This window comes from Coturnix japonica, chromosome 1, assembly GCF_054131305.1.
Source record: "Coturnix japonica strain WE chromosome 1, WE-NBRP24, whole genome shotgun sequence".
Taxonomy (NCBI): domain Eukaryota; kingdom Metazoa; phylum Chordata; class Aves; order Galliformes; family Phasianidae; genus Coturnix; species Coturnix japonica.
Window position 1 is genome coordinate 134,492,523 of NC_140663.1, and position 20,248 is coordinate 134,512,770.

General features: G+C 39.3%; 1 protein-coding gene across 3 annotated transcripts in view; it reads left to right on the forward strand.

The window, feature by feature from the left end:
- The window catches only part of ABCC4 (ATP binding cassette subfamily C member 4 (PEL blood group)), a 219,989-nt gene extending 199,949 nt beyond the window's left edge, over positions 1-20,040 (forward strand). For all 3 annotated transcript variants that reach the window (XM_085535995.1, XM_015851547.3, XM_085535996.1), the window contains 2 exons: positions 10,766-10,900; positions 15,699-20,040. In XM_085535995.1, the coding sequence (XP_085392121.1) occupies positions 10,766-10,900; positions 15,699-15,806 (243 nt within the window). In that variant the 3' untranslated portion in view covers positions 15,807-20,040. The remainder of the gene's footprint in view (positions 1-10,765; positions 10,901-15,698) is intronic.
- The last annotated feature ends 208 nt before the right edge of the window (positions 20,041-20,248 follow it).

Here is a 20,248-nt window from a genome sequence, read left to right on the forward strand (position 1 = left end):
GCCGCAGTATTTAATTATCTGCCAATAAATCTGTATTTTTCCTTATAGCCACTTAAAACCTCACCTCAGTATATGGCAATTTTTTTTTTTTTCCCCACAGTGTACCTTACTAAATACCATGGCTCTTGTCTTCTGAGTAACTTTATTGTAGGTATGACATTACTCCTGTTGAGTGTCTTAAAGCCATGTGTTCTCCTCAGTGAACAGAATCTGCTCTCTCAACCTGTCCTCTCAATGGGCTGATGCCCCAGTGCTCTTATTACCCTGGCGAACATGTTTCAAACTTCAAACCAGTTTACCCTCATCTTTGTTGTTCTGTATAAAAGAGGAAGGGAGCAGATGTGGGTCTTTGCATCTGTTTGTGTTGTTTGTCATGAAGTTCATGCTGTACTGTTCTTTTAGCTTGTCTACATATAGATCCCTGTGATTTCTGTCCTTGTCTTATGCACATTGACTGCAGTCTTCAGTTTGACGTTGTCCACGCGCTTTTGATGTAATTCCATTTAATTGCTAGTTAAACCAAAACTTTCCAAAAGGATGATGTGCATCATTAGGGTTAATCCAAACATTAAAAAGAAAAGAAAAAAAAAAATAGAACAAAATAATTCTGAGAAAGTCATGAGAAAAAGTCAAGTTGGATGAGTATGGAAATAGGAACTGAACGTGAACTGTTGCATGTCTGCTCACACCCATTGTAATAACCGGTTCTATTTTAAAAGAGAAGAATGCCTACTGGAAGAGGAAAAAAAAAGGAAGCACAGAATGCGTTTTTATACAACTGTAGACAAATCTGGCCTCAGGAGTTGTTTTAATTCTCGTTTGTTCTATTCCCAAAACCATACCTCTGGTTTCATAATCCAGGTCACGCCTTAAGAGTATTTCCATTATATCCATCTTACTGATAAATACATTTTATCAGAACTTCAAACGCATAAAATCGTTGAGGGAAGAGCTGCATTGTGTAATGTGATACTCTCTAACCCAATCACCTCAGTGAGTAATCCTACATTGCACTTGCATAGGACTTTTCATCTGGAAATTGTAACGCTCTTTACAAACATTAATTAATTAAACTTCAAACACCTGGGTGAGATAGGGAAGTATCCATACAATCTTTGGAACCAAAGTTGGAAAGACTTGTTAAGTCAGGCCATCATATAATACTACCATAAAATTATAATCTGGTGGTTTTCAAACTTTTTTCCCCCCCCCCCCCATGCTGTTTATGAGTCCTACAGGGTATTTTCATTCATGTTTTCTCATTAGTTTAAGAACCCAAGTTGTAGCTCCTCCCATCAGATCCTACAAATACCCATTTTAGCCATTTGACATAAGCAGCCTCCTTTCTCCCTGGCAAAGAGGGGAGGATGGGAGAAAGTTTCTTCTCTTCTAGTGTCAAATATTGGGAAAAATTCAGTTCAGGCTTGCTCCACTAGCCCCCCATTCCACATAGCATCCCCACCACCACAACAGCTGCTTCCCTGTCCTTTCCTCACCTTACAGTGTGAGGGCCTTTTACCTAAATCACATCTGCAACTCACCAAACCCAGTCAGGAGCAGCCCGGGGCAGCCAACAGGCACCACTCCCAAGACTTCCAGTGGTATCTTGTAAAATCCGCATCACCCATTCCTCCCCCTCTTTTCTGCTTCCTTGTCCAGGTTGAGAAACACTTTAGAAACTGTGTTTTTAGAGAGGAGAGAAGCTGAAGCATGCAGAAATTGAGGCTCACCTAGGGAAACAGTGAATCAGTAGCAAATTAAGTATGTGCGTCTGGCAGGAGTCTGATGCAGTTCTTTGTTCTGGTTGCTGTGCTGTTGTCTTTCAGTAGGAAAACCTTAAAGTAGCGAAGACTTGCACATTTTTTCCAGTGACAAGGATGTTTCTCCACAGAGACTTTTCATATCAGTGAAATACCTATTTGAAATGAAAGCTCTTTATGCAAGCAGAACTTGATCTAGTAATTAAAAACTGTCATTCAAATAGGAAGTTTTTGAGGAAGAGAGCCATGGGAAGAGATCTGATTTATTTATAGGAAAACCTGTTGTGGCTGTGTACTGAAATGACTTAATACTCATGGCTAACAGTGCGATGTACTTCATAGCCGGACCCGAGGTCTTTTTTTGGTCAATAGAAAATGACTTCTTACATCTCCCTGGTACGCCTCTCTCATTCAGTTTTTTCCCATTTTTCTGACATCACGTTATATTTACATTGTTGGAACACCTGGGCCTCATAAATCAGGTGCTGTGTTTTATGTATTGTAGACAGCTAACCTCAACAGGGCAAATCAGTTCACCAAAATTTGGCATAAACAGCTTGAAAGGAAAAGAGGGAATTCTGCGGGGAGGTTGAAGAAGTTTGTTTAGTAATAGGGGAGTCACCTACAGCTAGACAGAAAACGCTGTGTGGCAGTTATTGTCTGGGTGCTTGTCTCTGGAGTTCTGGTGTCTGACCCAGTATTGCACATTATTATCCTTCAGCCATCCAGCTGGATGGAGATGAGGCAGTTCTGCTAACAGACACCTCAGTAAGCATGGTAGCGATGGCAGTGTTGCCCATCCTTAGCATGGAAAGAGAGCATTCATCCAGAAATTAAAGAAACCCAAGCTCTACATTTACCTTTCTCTGCCAAGGCTTGGACACTGTGCTCCCCACTCCCATGTCTACCAGCATATGCAGGGTGTTCAGGTTAAAGCTACTCTCTTGAAAATACAGGCTAGGGAACACTAGAACTGAATGATGATTATGTTGTTTTTTATTCAACCTAAGAAAAAATCCAGCTGTGCTGGAACCAAAGAGACCAAAATCTCCTGGGTGAAGAAACATGAAGATAAGGAAATGAATGTTAGTCATGGAAGAGGACCAGTGTGGAGCACATTAAACTTAATGGTGCTAACTGAGATGCTTTGCACAGGAAATGTGAACGAGCGTTTGATCTCGCAATAGCTAAATATCAGTATCCCACAGAAACATTGCTTGTGTACGCATATTCTGTAAGGTGACAGGTAAATTGGCTGGAATTCCAGGTTTTCAGGACCTGGGAGATAAGATCTGAGAATTTAGGAAAGATCTTAACTCTTAACTAAAAGGACTGGTTAAATATTTCAGGGCCGCTCTAAAGAGTTTTAATGCGGTTCCACCAGACCCTGGGTGTGATTAATGCTGATCTACCTGCTTGGCTGTTCACTGCATTGGAGTCCACGTGGACAGCTGGTGGTGGGCAGGGGCCCTGGGAACATTTAGGTTTATCCTTTAATTTGGTAATTAAGGACTTGTGGAATTGCTGGAAGAGCTGAACATTAGCAAATGATTTTCAGAAATGATCCATTTTGGTTTTAATGCAAAGAAAGACGATTTCCACAATTTCCAGATCCTCTGAAACTGGATTAGTGTTTTGCAAACAGCAAGGGAAGACACATTCCTCCATGTTGTTTGTTGGAATTCAGAAATTCAGTTCAGAAGACATAAATAGTGAATATGTTGTTTTTCAAACCCGAGTGAATTATACATCTTTGCAATTAAGAGGATATTATCCTGATGTTTAATCCAACTTTGCATAAAGTACTGAGCTGTGAGCCATGTATCAGAGCCACTGTTGTCAACTGAAATGAAGTGTGTCTGTGGCCGTTGTAAATGTCACACTTGGCCTGGCCGTCTCTATAACAAGTCAGAATCCCAGTGATCTTGAAGTACTGGGACTGTTGATTCACTTTGCCAGTTTGAAGCTGTACCTTCCCAAAACGTTGACATCTTTAAGATTGTTCTTAAAAGGTGCTCCCAGTTTCAAGACGACCTCCCAACAAGATTCTTTTGCCTAAATAAAGCAGCTAATTACTGAAGCAATACTTCAGCTTGGGAGCATTCAAATGAAGAGCTGCATTTGAATTACAGCAGGAAATGAAGCTAATGTTTGATGAACCTTAATCTCTCATTCTGTCAGTCATCAGTGTGTGAATGTATTTCCATCTGTATAAGGACAGAGCAGTCAGATTATATTGATTTAAAGACGGTGGTATGGAATGCAGACCACACTAGAAACACTAACACATCTTTAGAGGGTGGCTTTCTGCACTCTCAGAAATACTATTTATTGTTTAGAAGCAAATCAGTGCAGGACGTGTTGACATGTTGGCTGATGACTTGAGCAGAGCGTCTCCGATAAGGTAAAACAGTGTGCATGGCAGCTGAGCCACAAGTTCATTGTCATCAGAAGCGGATCAGTCTAGGAGAGGTGCAGCTGAGTTATTTAAGTTTTTGAAAAGCATAGTGCCTTTGTAACTTATCTGACAATCCTCAAAAGCCTTATTAGAGAGTGGGATTTCTTAAGCTGAAGCATATCTTCTATCACTTCAGGGCCATGTTTGAGCCATTCTGCAATCCAGATTGAGAAATGTGGCTTTCCAGTGCTGGAAACAGTCATTACTGATTGGCCAAGGAGGAGTTTTGTCAGCGTTTAGAGCTCTTGGTAAGAGGTGGCTCTATGGGAAAGGTCGAACTTGCGCTGATGTGTCAGATGTTTTGAGGTGAGGAGACTGAACAGTACGAAAAACATCCACAGCAACTGGTTAACAAGTTTCTTTCCTCCAACGAGATATAGCAGCTAATAACACACGATTATCAATAAAATAAGACTCATTACTACATACATATTGATAATTTTCCCCACAACATTCCAATTAGCTTACAGTGGTGTGCAATCAGATGGCGAAAAACAGCAGGAGGGGAGATTAAGCCTCTGCAAGAAGAGTAAATATAACTCACGTGTGGAACAACTTAACAGTCATTTTTTACCTGCTGAATTTTCTCTAAGAAGTATCATTTCAGTTTAAAGAAATCTGCTTATTCTGACTACAGAACAGTGTCTGAAATTGCATTTTCTGTGGAACAGGGGAAGTGGGCAGAGGGATGTGTCGGACACCAGAGACCAAGGGCAGGCTTAGTGTTGTTACAGTGAAGTTAAAACTCTGCTGAGATGAAACATTTGGAAATCCTGGAAAGAATAATTCATACTGTAAGAAGGTAAATGCCCAAGTGTGCTCTGCTTTGTTCAAAGGAAGATCAAAAAGTACACAACTGGATTGTGGTGCATGGAAGCTTCTTTATTTGACACCAAATTTGTCAGGGAGTAAGTTATATGTGATTCCTGAAGGAGCTTGGGGAATGCTTAGATTTAAGCCAAAGAATTAATGAAAATTAAAAATAATAATAATAATTAAAAAAAAAAAAAGCCAAGTGAAGCCCCAGCACCAAAAAATCAAAAACAGAAACAAAAAGAACAATAAAAAAAGATAAAGAAAGAAAGAAAAACCTCTTAAAGAAAAAAATACAACCCAAAACTTTCTGATGGCTCCCGAGTTAGGTGTGCAGCCTCGATGTTCTCCCACTGTTGCAAACCTGTTCAGATAGGATAATATTTATAAACGATTCTTCAGAGAAGTATGTGCATGTTTCTGATCTGTTTTGGCAAACCCTGATGAGATGGAAGAGATGGAACGTACTTGCATCTGAACTTAGTGCCAGCTGGGGAATGGGCTGCTGACTCTTTCCCACAAAGCTATGTATTGTCTTGTGTAAATATATTTCTTTTAATATGATGTAACCAGAAGCATCTCCTGAATATTCTCCTCTTCCCAGGACTGTATTGAAGATCATCTTGATGTATGCTCTCTGAGGAAAACATTGTTCAAAGTTGTACTCCTAGCAGAGTTTTGAACTTTAATAATTTTGTTGTTTGGTGATGTCTTCTCCAAGTCTAAATTAAATCAGATGTATTCCCTAGGAGATAATTTGCTTGAATTATTTTCCTTTTGAATAGGAAATAAAAACATTTATGATCAACTCTTAAATGTCCCATTTTCCCTCTGGCTTTATGGTGAAGATGAACGTGAATAGGAATACTATTCATTCCTCAATAATAATTGAAATAGATTCCCATGCCCCCCTCCTCTGTGGCTCAACACTTCCAACCTTGGGCTTCTTTTTTTTTTCTCTGAGTGTTTTATAACTATTGTTCTCTTGCTTTGTCTGCTTTTGTTGCTGAAAGTTAGAAAATGCAGGATTTAGAACTTTCTTTCTTCTGTCTATGGATAGCCATAAGTACATGGAATTTGTTACAGCATTTTTCAGGATCCACGCTCATTCTCTTCTGTGGCTAATGTCAATTTTTAACTATATTTTAGATTTTACATTCATTTATGAAATGAATATTTGCTTCTCAAAAGTTTCGTGCAGCCCAACGATGTAAATTGCTTTCAGGAATCATCAGAAAAAGCGCTGTCCTAGTTGTGCTGCTTGGGTCTTTACAGAAATGTGGACCAGTTTTATGAAGTTTTGTCTTCCTCCATTGTCTTGTTCCTCTCATTTCGTTGTGAGATGGCTCTCAGATTTCATTTTCATCATTTTATGGTTTCATTTTTGTCTCTCTTTCCCATCCGCCATTGACTATTACACAAATCCTGGCATGACAACACTCACAGAGATGTATTGAACATCTAAACTAGTATATCTGAGAGTGGAATTCTACGTATGAGTAAGGCTCACTTAAATTATTATGTAAGCCAAATATTTACATACAATGCCTGGGAAATAAATTGTTGGTTCTGTATTTGCCGTGGATACTCTGGCCTTATTGTACAATTTCTTGATAGCTCGAATACTGAAGCCCCATGCCCAGAATTTGTCCATAGAAATCATGGTTAATACTTGAAACTATGAGATTATGTATTGAAAGTGCTGCAGTTTGTTTTTGAGGGGGCACTTAGGCAGAGTGGAGGTAAATAACCAGGCAGGATAGAGAGGAAACAGATAGAAATGGACAACCATTTTATAGCTGCTAAATCCTACACATATTTAGTGCAACGACATTTCTATGGCATAGGCAAATAGTCCTTCTGCACTAGCTGAAGCTAACGTAACACGTTTAAATGGCTAATGTTTGCTTTCGCAGGTCAGTCTGATTCAGGTTGTTCCTTACCTAGCTCTGGCTCTTTGCTGTTATATTTTAATCCTGCTGTTTCTGTGTTATTCTTTGTCTCCATGTCAAACCAAGAGCTCTTAAAAGCTGCTTTGTCTTCTGCCCGATTCATCCTTCTGCAGATCTCACAGCTGTGATGAGCATCACTGTCCAGCCTGTTGGACACAAATCAAATTTTGGATGCAGTAGATTTAGATGGCATGAGGGAGGGGATTTTTGCTCTAGAGCTTTATTGAACTTACACCTTGTTGATGAGGTAAAGAGGCTGCCAGTGCAAGACAGTGGAGAACCTGGTTTACATATGGTTGCCTTGGGTTTACATTGCTGTTGTGTGTTTATTTTATTTTACTCTGTTGAAGCATTTCACGGACAGTGAAAATACGAGGTTTTCTTTGGTTTGCAGCATATACAGTAAGACTGAAATTTGTCCAAAATCTCTCTGTCTCTCGGAATCAGTATTAGAGCCTGTAAAGGAATGGTGAAGTCCCACACTTCTTTGTGTGTCCTCTGTAATCAGCATGCCGATCTGATTTCACTGCCTACATGCCTCTCTGGCTTTCTGTATCTAGTTCCACTGGTACAACCACCTTGGGATGCATCTGGGTTCGATTCAGTCATATTGTACAGTGATAAGGGTTGCATGCAAGTTGATCAGAAAATATGTGGCTAGTAAACACCAGATTCCACCTTTCCTGAATGATTAGCTTGCTTTTTGAAGTCCTAATGATTTTAATTTGGCTTGGAGTCAGTGAGTAAGAGTATGCAAAGCCTTAGCCAAAGTACCTATTTATTTATTTAAATGTTATCAGCACATATTTCTTCAAAGAAGAATACCTATCGCTTTGTCTATGCCCTTTTTAATAAACGTATGGATATCTGAATGTTTAACTACCAAGTCAACCTGCTTAAAATTCCCTCTGTTGTGTTATGTGGATGGTAGCAGATAGTAGGAAAGGGTTTTTTTTCCTTAGTTAATCTGGTTCATAGGGTGTTTCTGACTTGTAAGAATGATGTCTGTTCTATTTCATTCATTCTTTTTTCCATTTTGGATTTCTAAAAAGTAGCGGGGGTTGTTTTTCCTATCTTTGTTCTGTCTGTTTTCATAACATAAGTCGGTTTTTATTTCCCAAGAAAGGTTATGAATAGCTTAAAGATTTGTTTAAAATGTGAATAGAATTGTTCTGGACACAAATCACCCTAATTATCTGTTCATCTTCTGGACTTCACTGTTTAAAACTTGTCAAGAAAGAATAAATCCTTATTTTTTCCCTCCCAGGTTTTTTTGAGGAGGTCTGTCCGTGTTTGTGGTTCTTTCTGATATTTGCAAAACTGTTGCTAAAATTTGAGCACTCTGGTAATGTAAGGGAAAACAAAAACCTCCAGTTTCTGTGGTAGTTGTTACCAGTGAGAGAGACGCACTTAGTGGACGTGCTTTGTGTTTTCTTTGTTTCTTTCTTCTTGAGGGTTTACGTAACCTGGTGCTGAGAAAAGTCATTCAGGGAGCCAGAAATGTCCCATCGTGTGGCACTTCATGTTAACTATTGCATAGAACTGTATTTGATAGTTCAGTTTATGGCACTGTTAAGGATTTTGTCTTTTACCGTAGAAAATAAAACATTGTGATTACAGTTACATTTACAGTTAATCCTTAAATACTCAAATGTGATAGAACTAAGTATCCCATCTATGAAATTTAACGTCAACATACTGTTATTGTTGGCTTGAGTAGTTTTGCATTCAAATGCAGTGTACTGAATGGAAGCAGAAGCTCAGGACTGGGTGTCTTTCCCCTCGTGCTCAGTCCCTGGTGCCCAGCAACCCAGCAGCGTGTAGTTTGCACATGGAGCAGCTGAACAGATTAGTTCAGCTTCCTCTTGTGTTCTGTCATTAAAGGCATCCTGTAGGTTCTGCTGAGCTCTTGGCCCTTAAGATGCTTTAAGGAGTTACACAGGCAAATGGTACACTTGGAAGTATCCTCACAGGACTTTGAATTTATCTCCAAGCTTGCTGGAGTTCCTTCTTTTGAACATAAGTTTGCAAACTGTTTTTGTTATTTTGATGTTGTCCTCATGGTACCTTTTATTTCTGTCTTGCCTGAAATGAACAACTCCATCTTCTTAGATGTACTTATTTCTTTTTTTCTTACAAGTATGTACACCACAATTACAGCTTTGGTTACGGGTCCTTGAAGTCCCTCTGTTGTGGCAATAATCTTTTTCAATAGTGTGCCTTGTGTAGTTAGTTTTCTTATTTATACAAGGACAAAACCATTTTCTGAATTACTTTTTCTCACATAACTTTGGGGTTGCTGTTGTGTTGGTTTTGTTTTTGAACTTCATTGCTTCTGCACATGGACTGGAGTTCAGAACCTATAGAGTGTTATCCAGCTCTCTTTCTTGAGTCAATACCATTAATTTATAAGCCGGTTAAGTATTTGAGTGCATTGCTTTTGTCAATGTTGACTTTTCCCTGCTATTGTATTTCTCATTCTCTTAAGTTAGTTAGGTGTACCTGAATCTCCTCTGGTCTAGACTTACCTACATGTTTTTGTGTCATTCGCAGCTTTGTCACCTCTCTGATAACTCCTTTTTCTGATGACTAGCCCATATGTAGCTACCACAGAGCGCTCTGATAGCTGCCAGTTCCTACCCTTCCAGCACCCCACACTGCAGAAATGCATCGCTTATTTCTAATGTTTGTTTTCTGTACAAATTCTTGAGGTTTTGTCCCCAGCTATTTCATTACACCTTTTGGAAATACATCTGGAAATCCATACAAAATGTTTTTCCATTTTATTCTCATGCATTACGCATTTTATCAGATTTGTGAGGTACCATTTCATTTTACTAAAATGGTGGCAAACAAATTCTGCCTGTGATTCAAATGTCTTCTAGTTGTGTTTTATTCATTTATTTATTGCTTTGACTGAATCGTTGTCCTGAAAAAAATAGATGTTCTGGTCTAAAGGTTCCTTGAAAGATTTCAAGTTCTTCAAAGTGAGAAGATTACAGAATACTTTTAAGTGCAGTATTTGCTACCATGCAGTTATGAAGTAGTCACTTGCATGAGAACATTTTCTGATAGGCTCAAGCAACCTATTCTTAATTTCTTCTGATGTTTTTGACTGCATGTATCCTCTGTGGCTTGCTGACTTAATGCTTTTTTAATTTCTCCTTTCTATTTTTCCTTCTCCCCTCCTTTCCTTCTCCTCTTCCCTTTTTTTCCTTTGGGTTGCATATATCCCCAGTGACATCTTTCTTATGTAGAAAGAATAGGTTCAGGGTAAGTATCTTTCTAATATGTAGTTGGCAAAAACTGATGCAAGAAATTGTTTATCTTTTCAGCAACACCCTCATTTTCTTTAATTACATCTTCACCTCCTCTAATCCAAAAGACCTACTTATTCTCCCCTAACCGTCTTGGTGGTTATTGCATGGTTTATACCTACAGTTGTTTACTGCAGAGCCCCTTTCAGGTCTCTTTGTTTCGTTCTTACACAATGAATCTTATAATCTGCTTTGTTGGCTTCACAAACATTGTATTTCCATATTCTGCATAACTTTGCATTGGATTCCTATAGGTGGAATGGCTGTAGGGCACTCTAAAATTGTACAACAGCTCTATAAACTACAGAAGTGTTACGCTTGTTTGAAGAAGACATAATATTTAATTTTCAGAATGCAAAGTTCATCTTAGCACTTGAAGTGGATACGTTTCCCCTTTGCTTATGGACTTCAATATTTGGTTTTGAATTTCTTATGTTAATATGTTGATTTCTGCTGACTTAACAGGTTTTAGATGCGGGAAGACTAAAAGAATACGGTGAGCCTTACATTTTGCTGCAAGAAAAGGATGGCTTGTTTTATAAAATGGTGCAACAAGTGGGCAAGACCGAAGCAGCTTCTCTGATTGAAACAGCGAAACGGGTAATTTTATAATCATAATTCAGTTTGTCTCCGCACTTGGTTTATCACAAGTTAGCATATTCAAGGTTGCAGTAGGCATTCCATTAAGCATCAGAACCTGTTGACTTTGTAAGGCTAAACCCTCATTTTCAGAGATTTTTTATAGTGGTTCCACACAGGCTTCCCAATGATTGATAGGCGTATTATGTATATTTCATACCCCAAGTTGAAAGAGTGTATTTCTTGTATCCTTCTGTATGTACATGCAATGGTAAGTGTAAATAATATATGACATACTCACCTGTGCTGGGCACATGTCTTGCAAAAACTCTCTTTAAAAGCATATAAAGGCTGCAGAGTCCAGCATTTATTTCCCCTGTAATTTCTGAATGGTCCAAACAATGTTAGTGTGAGGTTCAGTACTTGTGCATTAAATTATGATCACTGGGGGTGCAATCCTAGTCTTATTTTTCTTACTTCGTTCGTTTACCTTTGTTTTGTTCTGCAGATAGGATGAATCGCGCTCAATTAAGAAACAGCTGTTGAATGTTTTGTTGTCTCCTTGTTCCATACGAGGCTCTGTGCCTGATTTACTGCTTACTATTCAAATCCTACTCTTGAGTGTAGCATTATTAATGTAATTGGGAGCATTCCTCTGGCAATCAAAGTGTTTAAGAAACATCAATGGATTAATTTTCATAATATGCCTCTGAGGTGAGGCTATATCATCTCCACTTTTCAGATGGAAAGCTAAAGCTGAGATAAGAAGATAAAAAGAAATGACCTTTGATTAAGGAACTCATTTTGACTAGTTTTTGGCTTGCTTTATTATTATTTTTTTTGTGTGTGTGATAATTCAGCACACGGGACGTCCAAAGCCAGGTTGTGTTTCTCATATTGCAAATGAAGTTTCAGCATTGCTGCAGCTGAGATTTGCAGTGCTTGATCTGGGAGCAGTTTGATTATATTTGCACAACTTTAAGTGTGCAAGTAAGGCACTGATATTAGGCGTGTAGCATCCTAAGAGACTTTGCACACGTCTTATCTCTGTCCTGTATGCTTTCTTCTCCTCAAGTTGCTTGATGTGCGGGTCGTAAGGGGGACACAAATTGCAAACTGTTTCCTGGGGGGAAAGGAGAGCACCAGGCAGGGAGCAACTGATAAAGAGAGCAAATAAAATGGCAGGTGTCTGCCTGCTTCCTAGTAAGAATAGCCACAATTCTGGAAAGTTGGGAAAACAGTTGTGCAGTCAGGGATGCTAGGTGCTTATGTACTGCAGCTGTTTCACTGGGCATTTTGGAGCATAGGGAAGAGATTTCTGTCTCTGTGCCTACTCAGGATTGGTTGTTTTTGTGGGTTTTTTTTGTTATACCAACTAAACCTTGTTTCATATTTCAAGAGTTTTTAACATATAAACTTTGCAGCATATGCTATACATTCTTGCGTGGCACTGATTGCAGAACTGAGGCTTTGTCGGCTGCTGCAGTGAACTTTCTTATATTTTATTACTAAAGGTAATGGTTTAGACATGTTGTTTTGTGACACGTGTATGGCAATCTGAAGGTTATATAAACAGTGTTTAAAAGAATCGGTTCTAATTGATGAGACCATTTGATGAGTGTTTGTCTGGGCAGGCTTCCTGGGACTTGATCCCTGGGATGTCTAGGGGTGGCCGTCCTGCTGTCACCTACCGAGATTCAGCCCTCTCATGCTTTCTCTCCTTCCTTCCTTGCAGCCCTCCTCAGTTGCACAATTGCATTAAAAGATAAATCAAAATGTATAAAAATAATTGCCTGATGTTACTTGCCCGTGTAGTCATCTGCAGTTACCACATCAATGTTATGTGATTTTGTACAGGAAGGGAAGAGATCCAGGAACCGGTCTCTGCTGAAATGTGGTTTGATGAAAAAGTTTGCTAACTCCCAGGCTAGAAGGCAGATACAAGCTTTAGCATCTGCCAAGAATGCAAAGCATGGTGCTTATCCACACTCAGCTCAAAAAATGGGAATCGAGAGACTGTATCTCCAGTCAGCAGCTACCCAGAAGCACAGTTACAGTTCTTTCTGTTTAAAGGACTTGGGCATTAATTCAAAGTGTTTGTTATTGCTGTCCCTTGTGCTTCATGCATACTTTCAGAGAAGTTGCTTAGTTAGAAGAGCTGATGTGTCGGTTGCACGTATTGCTGCTGGTCTCCTACATTCCTCCTGTGGTTACCAGGAACTGTTCTTATGAGGAATTGCTTTTTGCTGTTGTTGAAAAACAGCACGCTGCACATAAAAGGAAATGGTAATATAGCATACACACATACTTTTCAGAAGGTGTTACAGTGGGTTGCTAAGTGAAATGGTTTGGCATGTGGCCATGCTTTGACAATGATCGTTTGATTTATTGTGCTTTGGACCCAAATCTTGAGCACAACAAATTTGTACCAAGATCTTTTCTTCCAGTAAGGTGAGATTTTCAATCAGTGTTCTAGAAAAGTATAGGTCTCGCATATATCCCTTAGATGCAAACAAGGAGGGATTACGCACCTTACATTGAAGACTTAACTTGGGACATCTTTGAAAGAAACATGATTATCTGGAAAAAATAAAGATATATATTGGGTATCTTAGCTAAGCACTGAAAGATTAAACTATTCAGGGTCACCATGCCTGCTGAAACGGAACTCTTACTCCGTTTACAAGAAGCTTATTAGGAGAAAATCCTACAGGGAGGTAAGAAATGAAATAGTTAAAAGAAATATATACACACACATATATATACATATTTTAAGTGTGTTCAGCTATTTATATTTTAAAAAGAAAAAAAGCCTCCAAGTGTTCTCCATGTGGTTGTCAGCGCTCAGAGAAGCTTTTCCACAGAGAGTAGGACTGTTCTTCTGTCTATCAGTTTTTAAGCACATTGAGGGAAGAGTGAGGGTGATGCTGTTTTAGAGCTATGACTGATGCATAAATATTAAAAGAGGTGTTATCTCACCTCCATGATTACTCATAAGAGGGTTTCAGCTCTGTTGGCTGTGGGAGGAGCTTGTGTAAGGACTTGAGCATTTAGTATCTTGAGGGATTGGGCTCAGGGGAAGAATCACAACGAGACAGTTGAATAGCAGCTGCCATTTCATTAGATCCCTAGTAACGTGCCAAGGTTTTCTATTAACTTTGAAAAAAGAAAATCACGCTCAGAAGCTCCATTAAAAGTATGCCAGAGTTCTGTGTTTCTAACCAGGAACAGGATGGGAGTGCAGCGCTGAGGCTGCAGGCTGTGCACTGTGTGTGTGGCTCCTGATTAACTCTCTGCCATTGGATCCGATCGGGGCCGGTTACTGAAGAATGGCTCTTAACAGCCTCCCAGCTGGTTCAAATCAAACCTTAATATTCTCTGCAAAGAGATATTGTCTGAAGATACGTATGTCCTGCACTGGTGCGTGTACACAAAAGACGACAGCAATACTTACAGGGATGTTTCCACAGAATGACTATTTCCCTTTTATACCCCATGTCTTACACAAGTATTCATATATATGAAGGGGACATTGTTATCAAACAAACCAAACTTTGCTGGCAACGCTCTGAAACGTAAATTGGAGAAATATTTCATAAGAAGCTGCAGTTGGGGCAGTATTGACTATGAGACCTAACTCGTGACACGTGTCAGGCTCAGCAAGATAGCGTATTTTCTGGTTTTGAAGACTCAAACAAAACTTTTTACATTCTTCTTTGGGGGAAAAAAAAAAAAAAAAGAAAATGCATTTGAAGTCCTTTTTCAACCCAAACACATTTTTAGATAAGAGCACACAAGTCTTGACATTATTTCATTTTGTTATGCGCATCTGTCAAGGAACAGAGATATGATACAGCTACTAAAAACTGATGATTGTGGAACAGTGAAACTTGACAGCATTTCATTTCCTTTATGTTCTGATTATACGTTTATCAGGAAACCTGTATCTCTTCTAGTTCAGCTAGAAATTGGTAGAATTCAAGAACTCAAAGGCTTGGCAAAGAACCGTCCTATTATTTGGTATCATCTTACATTTTAGAGAAGTTGCTTGGTTGAGTCATTGTTAAAGCTTTTGCTTCTTCTTTCATTATTGTGGTTCGCTATCCAGAGATCACATTTCTATAGGCCCTATAACTGCTCTGCAGCACAAATTAAACGCTGGGATATTTCATACATATACCTCGACGTTTCAATGGTTGTCAATCACAGTTTGTAAAATACAGGGATTACAACCTGATATTAACATCCAAATCCATTGTGTTCATTTTATGTGTGAAAATGAGAAACCCTTGTGCAGACGCAAGATTGCACAGCTTCTTTGTCGTCCTGTTTTTAATTCATCTCCGTGTTTTGAGCAAGTAAAATGATTTTACTTATCACTTTAATGTAAACTGATAATATATATCTGTTTATCTGAATCACCAGAATTTGAGCGGATCTATAGGTTGCGTGGTGTTTTTCTCAGACTTTGTCACTGTATAAGATCACTGCTAATTTCACTAATTTTTCAGTGACATGGAATCATAGGATCACAGAATGGCCTGGGTCGAAAAAGACCACAATGATCACCTAGTTTCAGCCCTCCTGCTTTATGCAGGTTTGCCAACCACCGGACCAGGCTGCCCAGAGCCACATCCAGCCTGGCCTTGAATGCCTCCAGGGATGGGACATACCATTACTGAAGATCCCTAACCTGAAATTCCTCTTTGGATTCCTTAGGGTCACTCATTTATCTGTTCTCTGTGTATCTCTAGAATTGTATTTGAAACTAAAAGGCATTTAATGTAAAATGACGTGTGGAATCTGATATTTTCCCTAGGTTTACTTCAGTAAGAACTACCCAGAAGTTGTTCAGAATGGTCAGCTCGCCTCAGACTCCTCACAGGATCCTTCCTCAGGATTATGCGTAACTGAAACTGCACTGTGATTCCTCATAACCACAATTGTTTTCCACAGAATATAAACCTGAGAGCATCCAAACAATCGATGTTCACGAGTGTCAACGGGAGAGGAAAGTGGAGGGGGCCGATTCTTTGCACTGGACATCCTTTCTATTTAATGCTGAGAAGTTTTACTGTCCCTGTTTCTTTAATTTCAGTGCAATATCTATATATATTTTTCCTTTCCAACTGATTATTTTTGTATCGCTATGGAAATTAGGCAGATTCAGTTCCTATTTGAAAGTTATGTGGTAGATATCTCTGTTATTTAAAGAGGTGCAGGACACCTAACAGGTCTAGGGTGCATCTTTGGAATTTATTCAAGAAAGATTGGAGTGTGTCCCTTTTCTCAGTTGGAGAAACTTTGAGAGCAAACAAAAGCAAACCTTTATTTTTTTAGTGTCACCATACCTCCACAGCTGTGTCTAAACAGCAGATTTGGTTGTGTACAACTTAGCTTCTAACACAGGTGTCTCTCTACCTGTCACAGGTAGCTATGCAAGCAGTAGGAAAGAAAGAATTCAAAGCCAAAAACACTTTCTTTTTTTGATAGAAAAAGTGCTATATACTTAGGGTTGGGTTGTTTTTTTTATATGTATAATTCAAGTAACTTTGTTCAAGGTGAATGTAAATGTAAGTTTTATTTTGCTGAAATCCAGATGCTGAAAATTCAATCTCGGTCTTCTGTACTTTAGAAGAAAATGACTATGTTTGCACTGAAGAACTATTTAAATAATTTAAGTCACATTCCTCTTTTTATCCAGGTTATCAGAGAAAAGAAAAAAATAGTATTAAAATAACTTGAGGAAATCTTTGAATGACATGTCATTATACCTAAATACCACGTAGTACAAAGTTATCTTCAACACACCACATTGAAATGTATACGTTATTTGCATTTATTGTGCCTTAATATTTGTGCCTTCAAGCCAAAGCTGTAACTGCAGGGTACACAACAAATTCATTAAATATATGTTAAAAATATTTAGCCTTAATATATTTAAAGTTTCGCATCAAGGATTCTGTTGAACTTGTGCTGTTTGAAGTTACCATACTGCTGGAATAGGTAGGGAAGTGCAACCCAAAGGTTTGAATGGCTGTTGCTGGCCCTGAGGAGATTGCAGTGAGAGAGAGGTTCTGTATTTGTACACCATGTCCTGATTCAGCAAAGCACCTCAGCATAAAGGCACTATTCCTGTGGTTTAAAAAGTCAGGCAAGTGCTCTTCTGCTTCAGAGCTTTTTTGTGATCAGAGATACCTACCCTTTGAGGTCCAGTACAGAATAAACCTATTCAGATTATTGTCTGAAGGGCACAGAAGGCGCTGAGAAACAACAGGTCTCTTCAGGACACAGAGAACATTGTGCTTTTTAGATAAAAAGAAAGAAAGAAAAAGATGCTTGCTGTTACATTGGTAAGCTGAATATTGCTTACCCAATGTTCCCCTAATAGTCGAAAATTAAGGTGAACACAAATGTTTCTCATTTCAAGCCAGTGAGTAAGTTGCTGAAATACAAGATTGTTGCTTCTCCTTGTTGAGAAGCAAACTGAGGCCAAAGCCTGTGCCCGAGGACAGGGGCTCATCCAGGAGGGCTTTGTCCTGTGCAGAAGTTGGTGGTAAGAGGCACAACCTTCATTCCCCACTGCCCGCACCCCCACCAACTGGCTTCAGTGGTGGATGGGAGGAAAAGACACATGCTGGGCATTTGATTTGCTGGCTTTCTCCTCCTGTACTATGAGGAGGAAGGTACACAACAAAGCGCACTTGCCCTTAGCTTTCTTTTGACAGTCCTCTAACACTTCTCTGGGGTGTAGCTCACTGTAACAAGTGTCTCTGAGATAAGTCGAACTGAACTTCACGTGAGTCTTGTCCTTTGTCTGGTGCTAAATACAAGGCAGTCGGGGATGACTACGTGTCCCCAAAGCAAAGTTGCGCTGATTGGGTCGTGTAAGCAGCAAGCTCATAGCTAATCCTTCTCAGAGCACACAAGCCACAGCCTCTTTTCTGGATCACTTTGCCCCCTATGTCCCTAGCACACAATTAGCGTCTAATGTGTTTTGTTTCGCTTTCTTTTCAATTCAGGCAGTCTCAAATAAGGATAAGGCTATTCTGCAGCTCAGCAGAGTGTAGCATGGAGGTATGTGAAGATGTAGAGAAGTGTTTGAGGATGTAGAGTCACATTGGATAATGCTGGGAGACTGCGTAGGATGGAGAAAGCTCAGCCTTGCATGGTCTTTTTTGTCTGTAACTGCCTTTTGGAAGTGGTCCATGGCATAAACCATGTCCAAGCCCTGCTCAGTCTTTATCATAGAGAGATACAGCTGGAGTGCTCCAAAACAGAGCCAGAGTGAGCTGACTGTGATAGTGCAGACAGCGAGCAGGGACTGGAGCTCGGAGCTCATGCATTTTCCTTTTTTATTCAGTAGTTTGGGCAGATGCACAGGGTCTACCCATGCTTTACAATATTGAATTATTTTGATTTCGAAATAGTTCATACAGGAAAAGAAGTATGATGTATAATAAATACATGGAGACTTTTAAATGCTCTTAAGAGAACAGTATGTTTACATGGCCATATGTTTTGTTTCTATGGGTTTTTTTAATTGAAATTAAGGAGATATGTATATGCAAACTGAGGTTGTAATTACAGTTTTAGTTCATTTCAGCTCTGAAGTGAATCTGTGGTAGGTTGCGTTTCAGAGCAGAACTCCAAGACGCTGACTGCAGCCCACTCACTGGTATGGGACCCTGACAGATCCAGCTATCAATCTATAAGGCAGAGTTAATTCAATCCTGCAGCTTTTTTGAACACGCACAAAAATGTTTGGTATCTGAAAATGCTGATCCCGCTTCTCCACATGTTTTGACAGGACATTACTAGCTGCAGGTATCAAAAACCAAATATTTAAAGAATCACACTTGAAAACCATACACTACTGAATAGAACAACAGATAGTGAGCCATTTGTGCCTGTCGTTGCCATGATATCCGCCTTTCTAGTTTAAAGTAACAGATATATTGCAGTCAGGAAATCATTTCTTTAGATTCTTTTGTTGCTTGTTGTTGTTGAGAGCTGTTGTGAGTAGTTTAGATGACTGTTGGTTAAGATGGACGCACCTATTTAATTTTAGGTGAGTGACAAAGTGCACTGTGCCTGAAACTCGAGGATGAGAGAGGCCTTCCTTTGTTGGACATTGTGGTCTGTTGTATGTACAAACTATGAGGTGTTTTGTGTTTCCTTCTAAAGAAAAATTCAGATGATAGTTCTAAATTTCCACTTTGAAAATGTTCATGCTTTGTTTGGAGATAGTAAAACTGCTTATTTCAGGCTACATTCCTTTATGGGGATCTTGGAAAGAGAACTCAGTCTTCAATATTATTAAAGCCTTTAAAATGTTTCTTCACCATAAGGTGCCTTAAGGTATTCCTAAGTCTAATAGACAGTTTTGTGCAGAAATTGTGCACATCATCAGTTGTGGGACTATTGTACATTTGGTTCAAAAGTCTTGGAACAGCCTCTACTTAAGATGGAAAGAACTGTTCCTCAAACATTTGTTTTGGTATTTCTTTGCTTTAGCCATCCTTGAAACACCACTGGGAGAGTCAGAGCCAAAGTGGTTCTCAATAATAGGTTGTTTCTGATTTTGCTTAGGTGAAGGGCAAAATTCTGCTCCTTGGATTGAACCACAGTTCACTTGCCAGATAGGTTTAGTCTTCTGTGATATCACCCATGCTCCTCTTTGGAAGAGGGAGGACCTCCTTCTAATCAAGCGCAGCAGTGCTGGTTGGTAAAGTGATATCGACAGTTTCTTCTAACCTTCCCAATACGTGTTTGGAAATGAGGTAGTGGAAGGAACAAGGAATCGGAAGATCTAAATGCAGTAGAAATTTCAGTGAAAATGCTGCTTTTTGTGTTAATCCAACCCTTCCAAATATCTCACCTTTCAGTTTGAAGGGAGGGAAAGGGGGAAGAAAAAGATAATGGTATCACTTACATCCCGTACTGATGACGAACTCCTGACACTTCAGAGAAGAATGTGGCTTTCTGTATGTTTCACATTGTGTAACACCGCACTGCTTTTTCATTATTTTAACTCTGTTTCTGTTTTGTTTTGGTTTTTACATACGTGTAACAATTTGATCCTGTTATTTCTATGGAATGATTTCTTTTGTTGACATCCACGACAGCTTCTGTCATACAATAAAATGTGTTTCCCAGAAGCGTGCCGAGTTCTGTCATCGTTGTGAATGTGTGGGTGAAGGCAGAAATGCAGGGCTGAGCACAGTACAGGTCATGCTCGAAAGCTCCAAACACCCCTTTGTAGCACTGCCAACTCCAAGGGCTGAAAATCCTCCGTTATGAGGATAACACAGAATACTACATCTCAGCTCATTTTTACCATTCTTCTGCTTTCTGAGATCTCGCAGG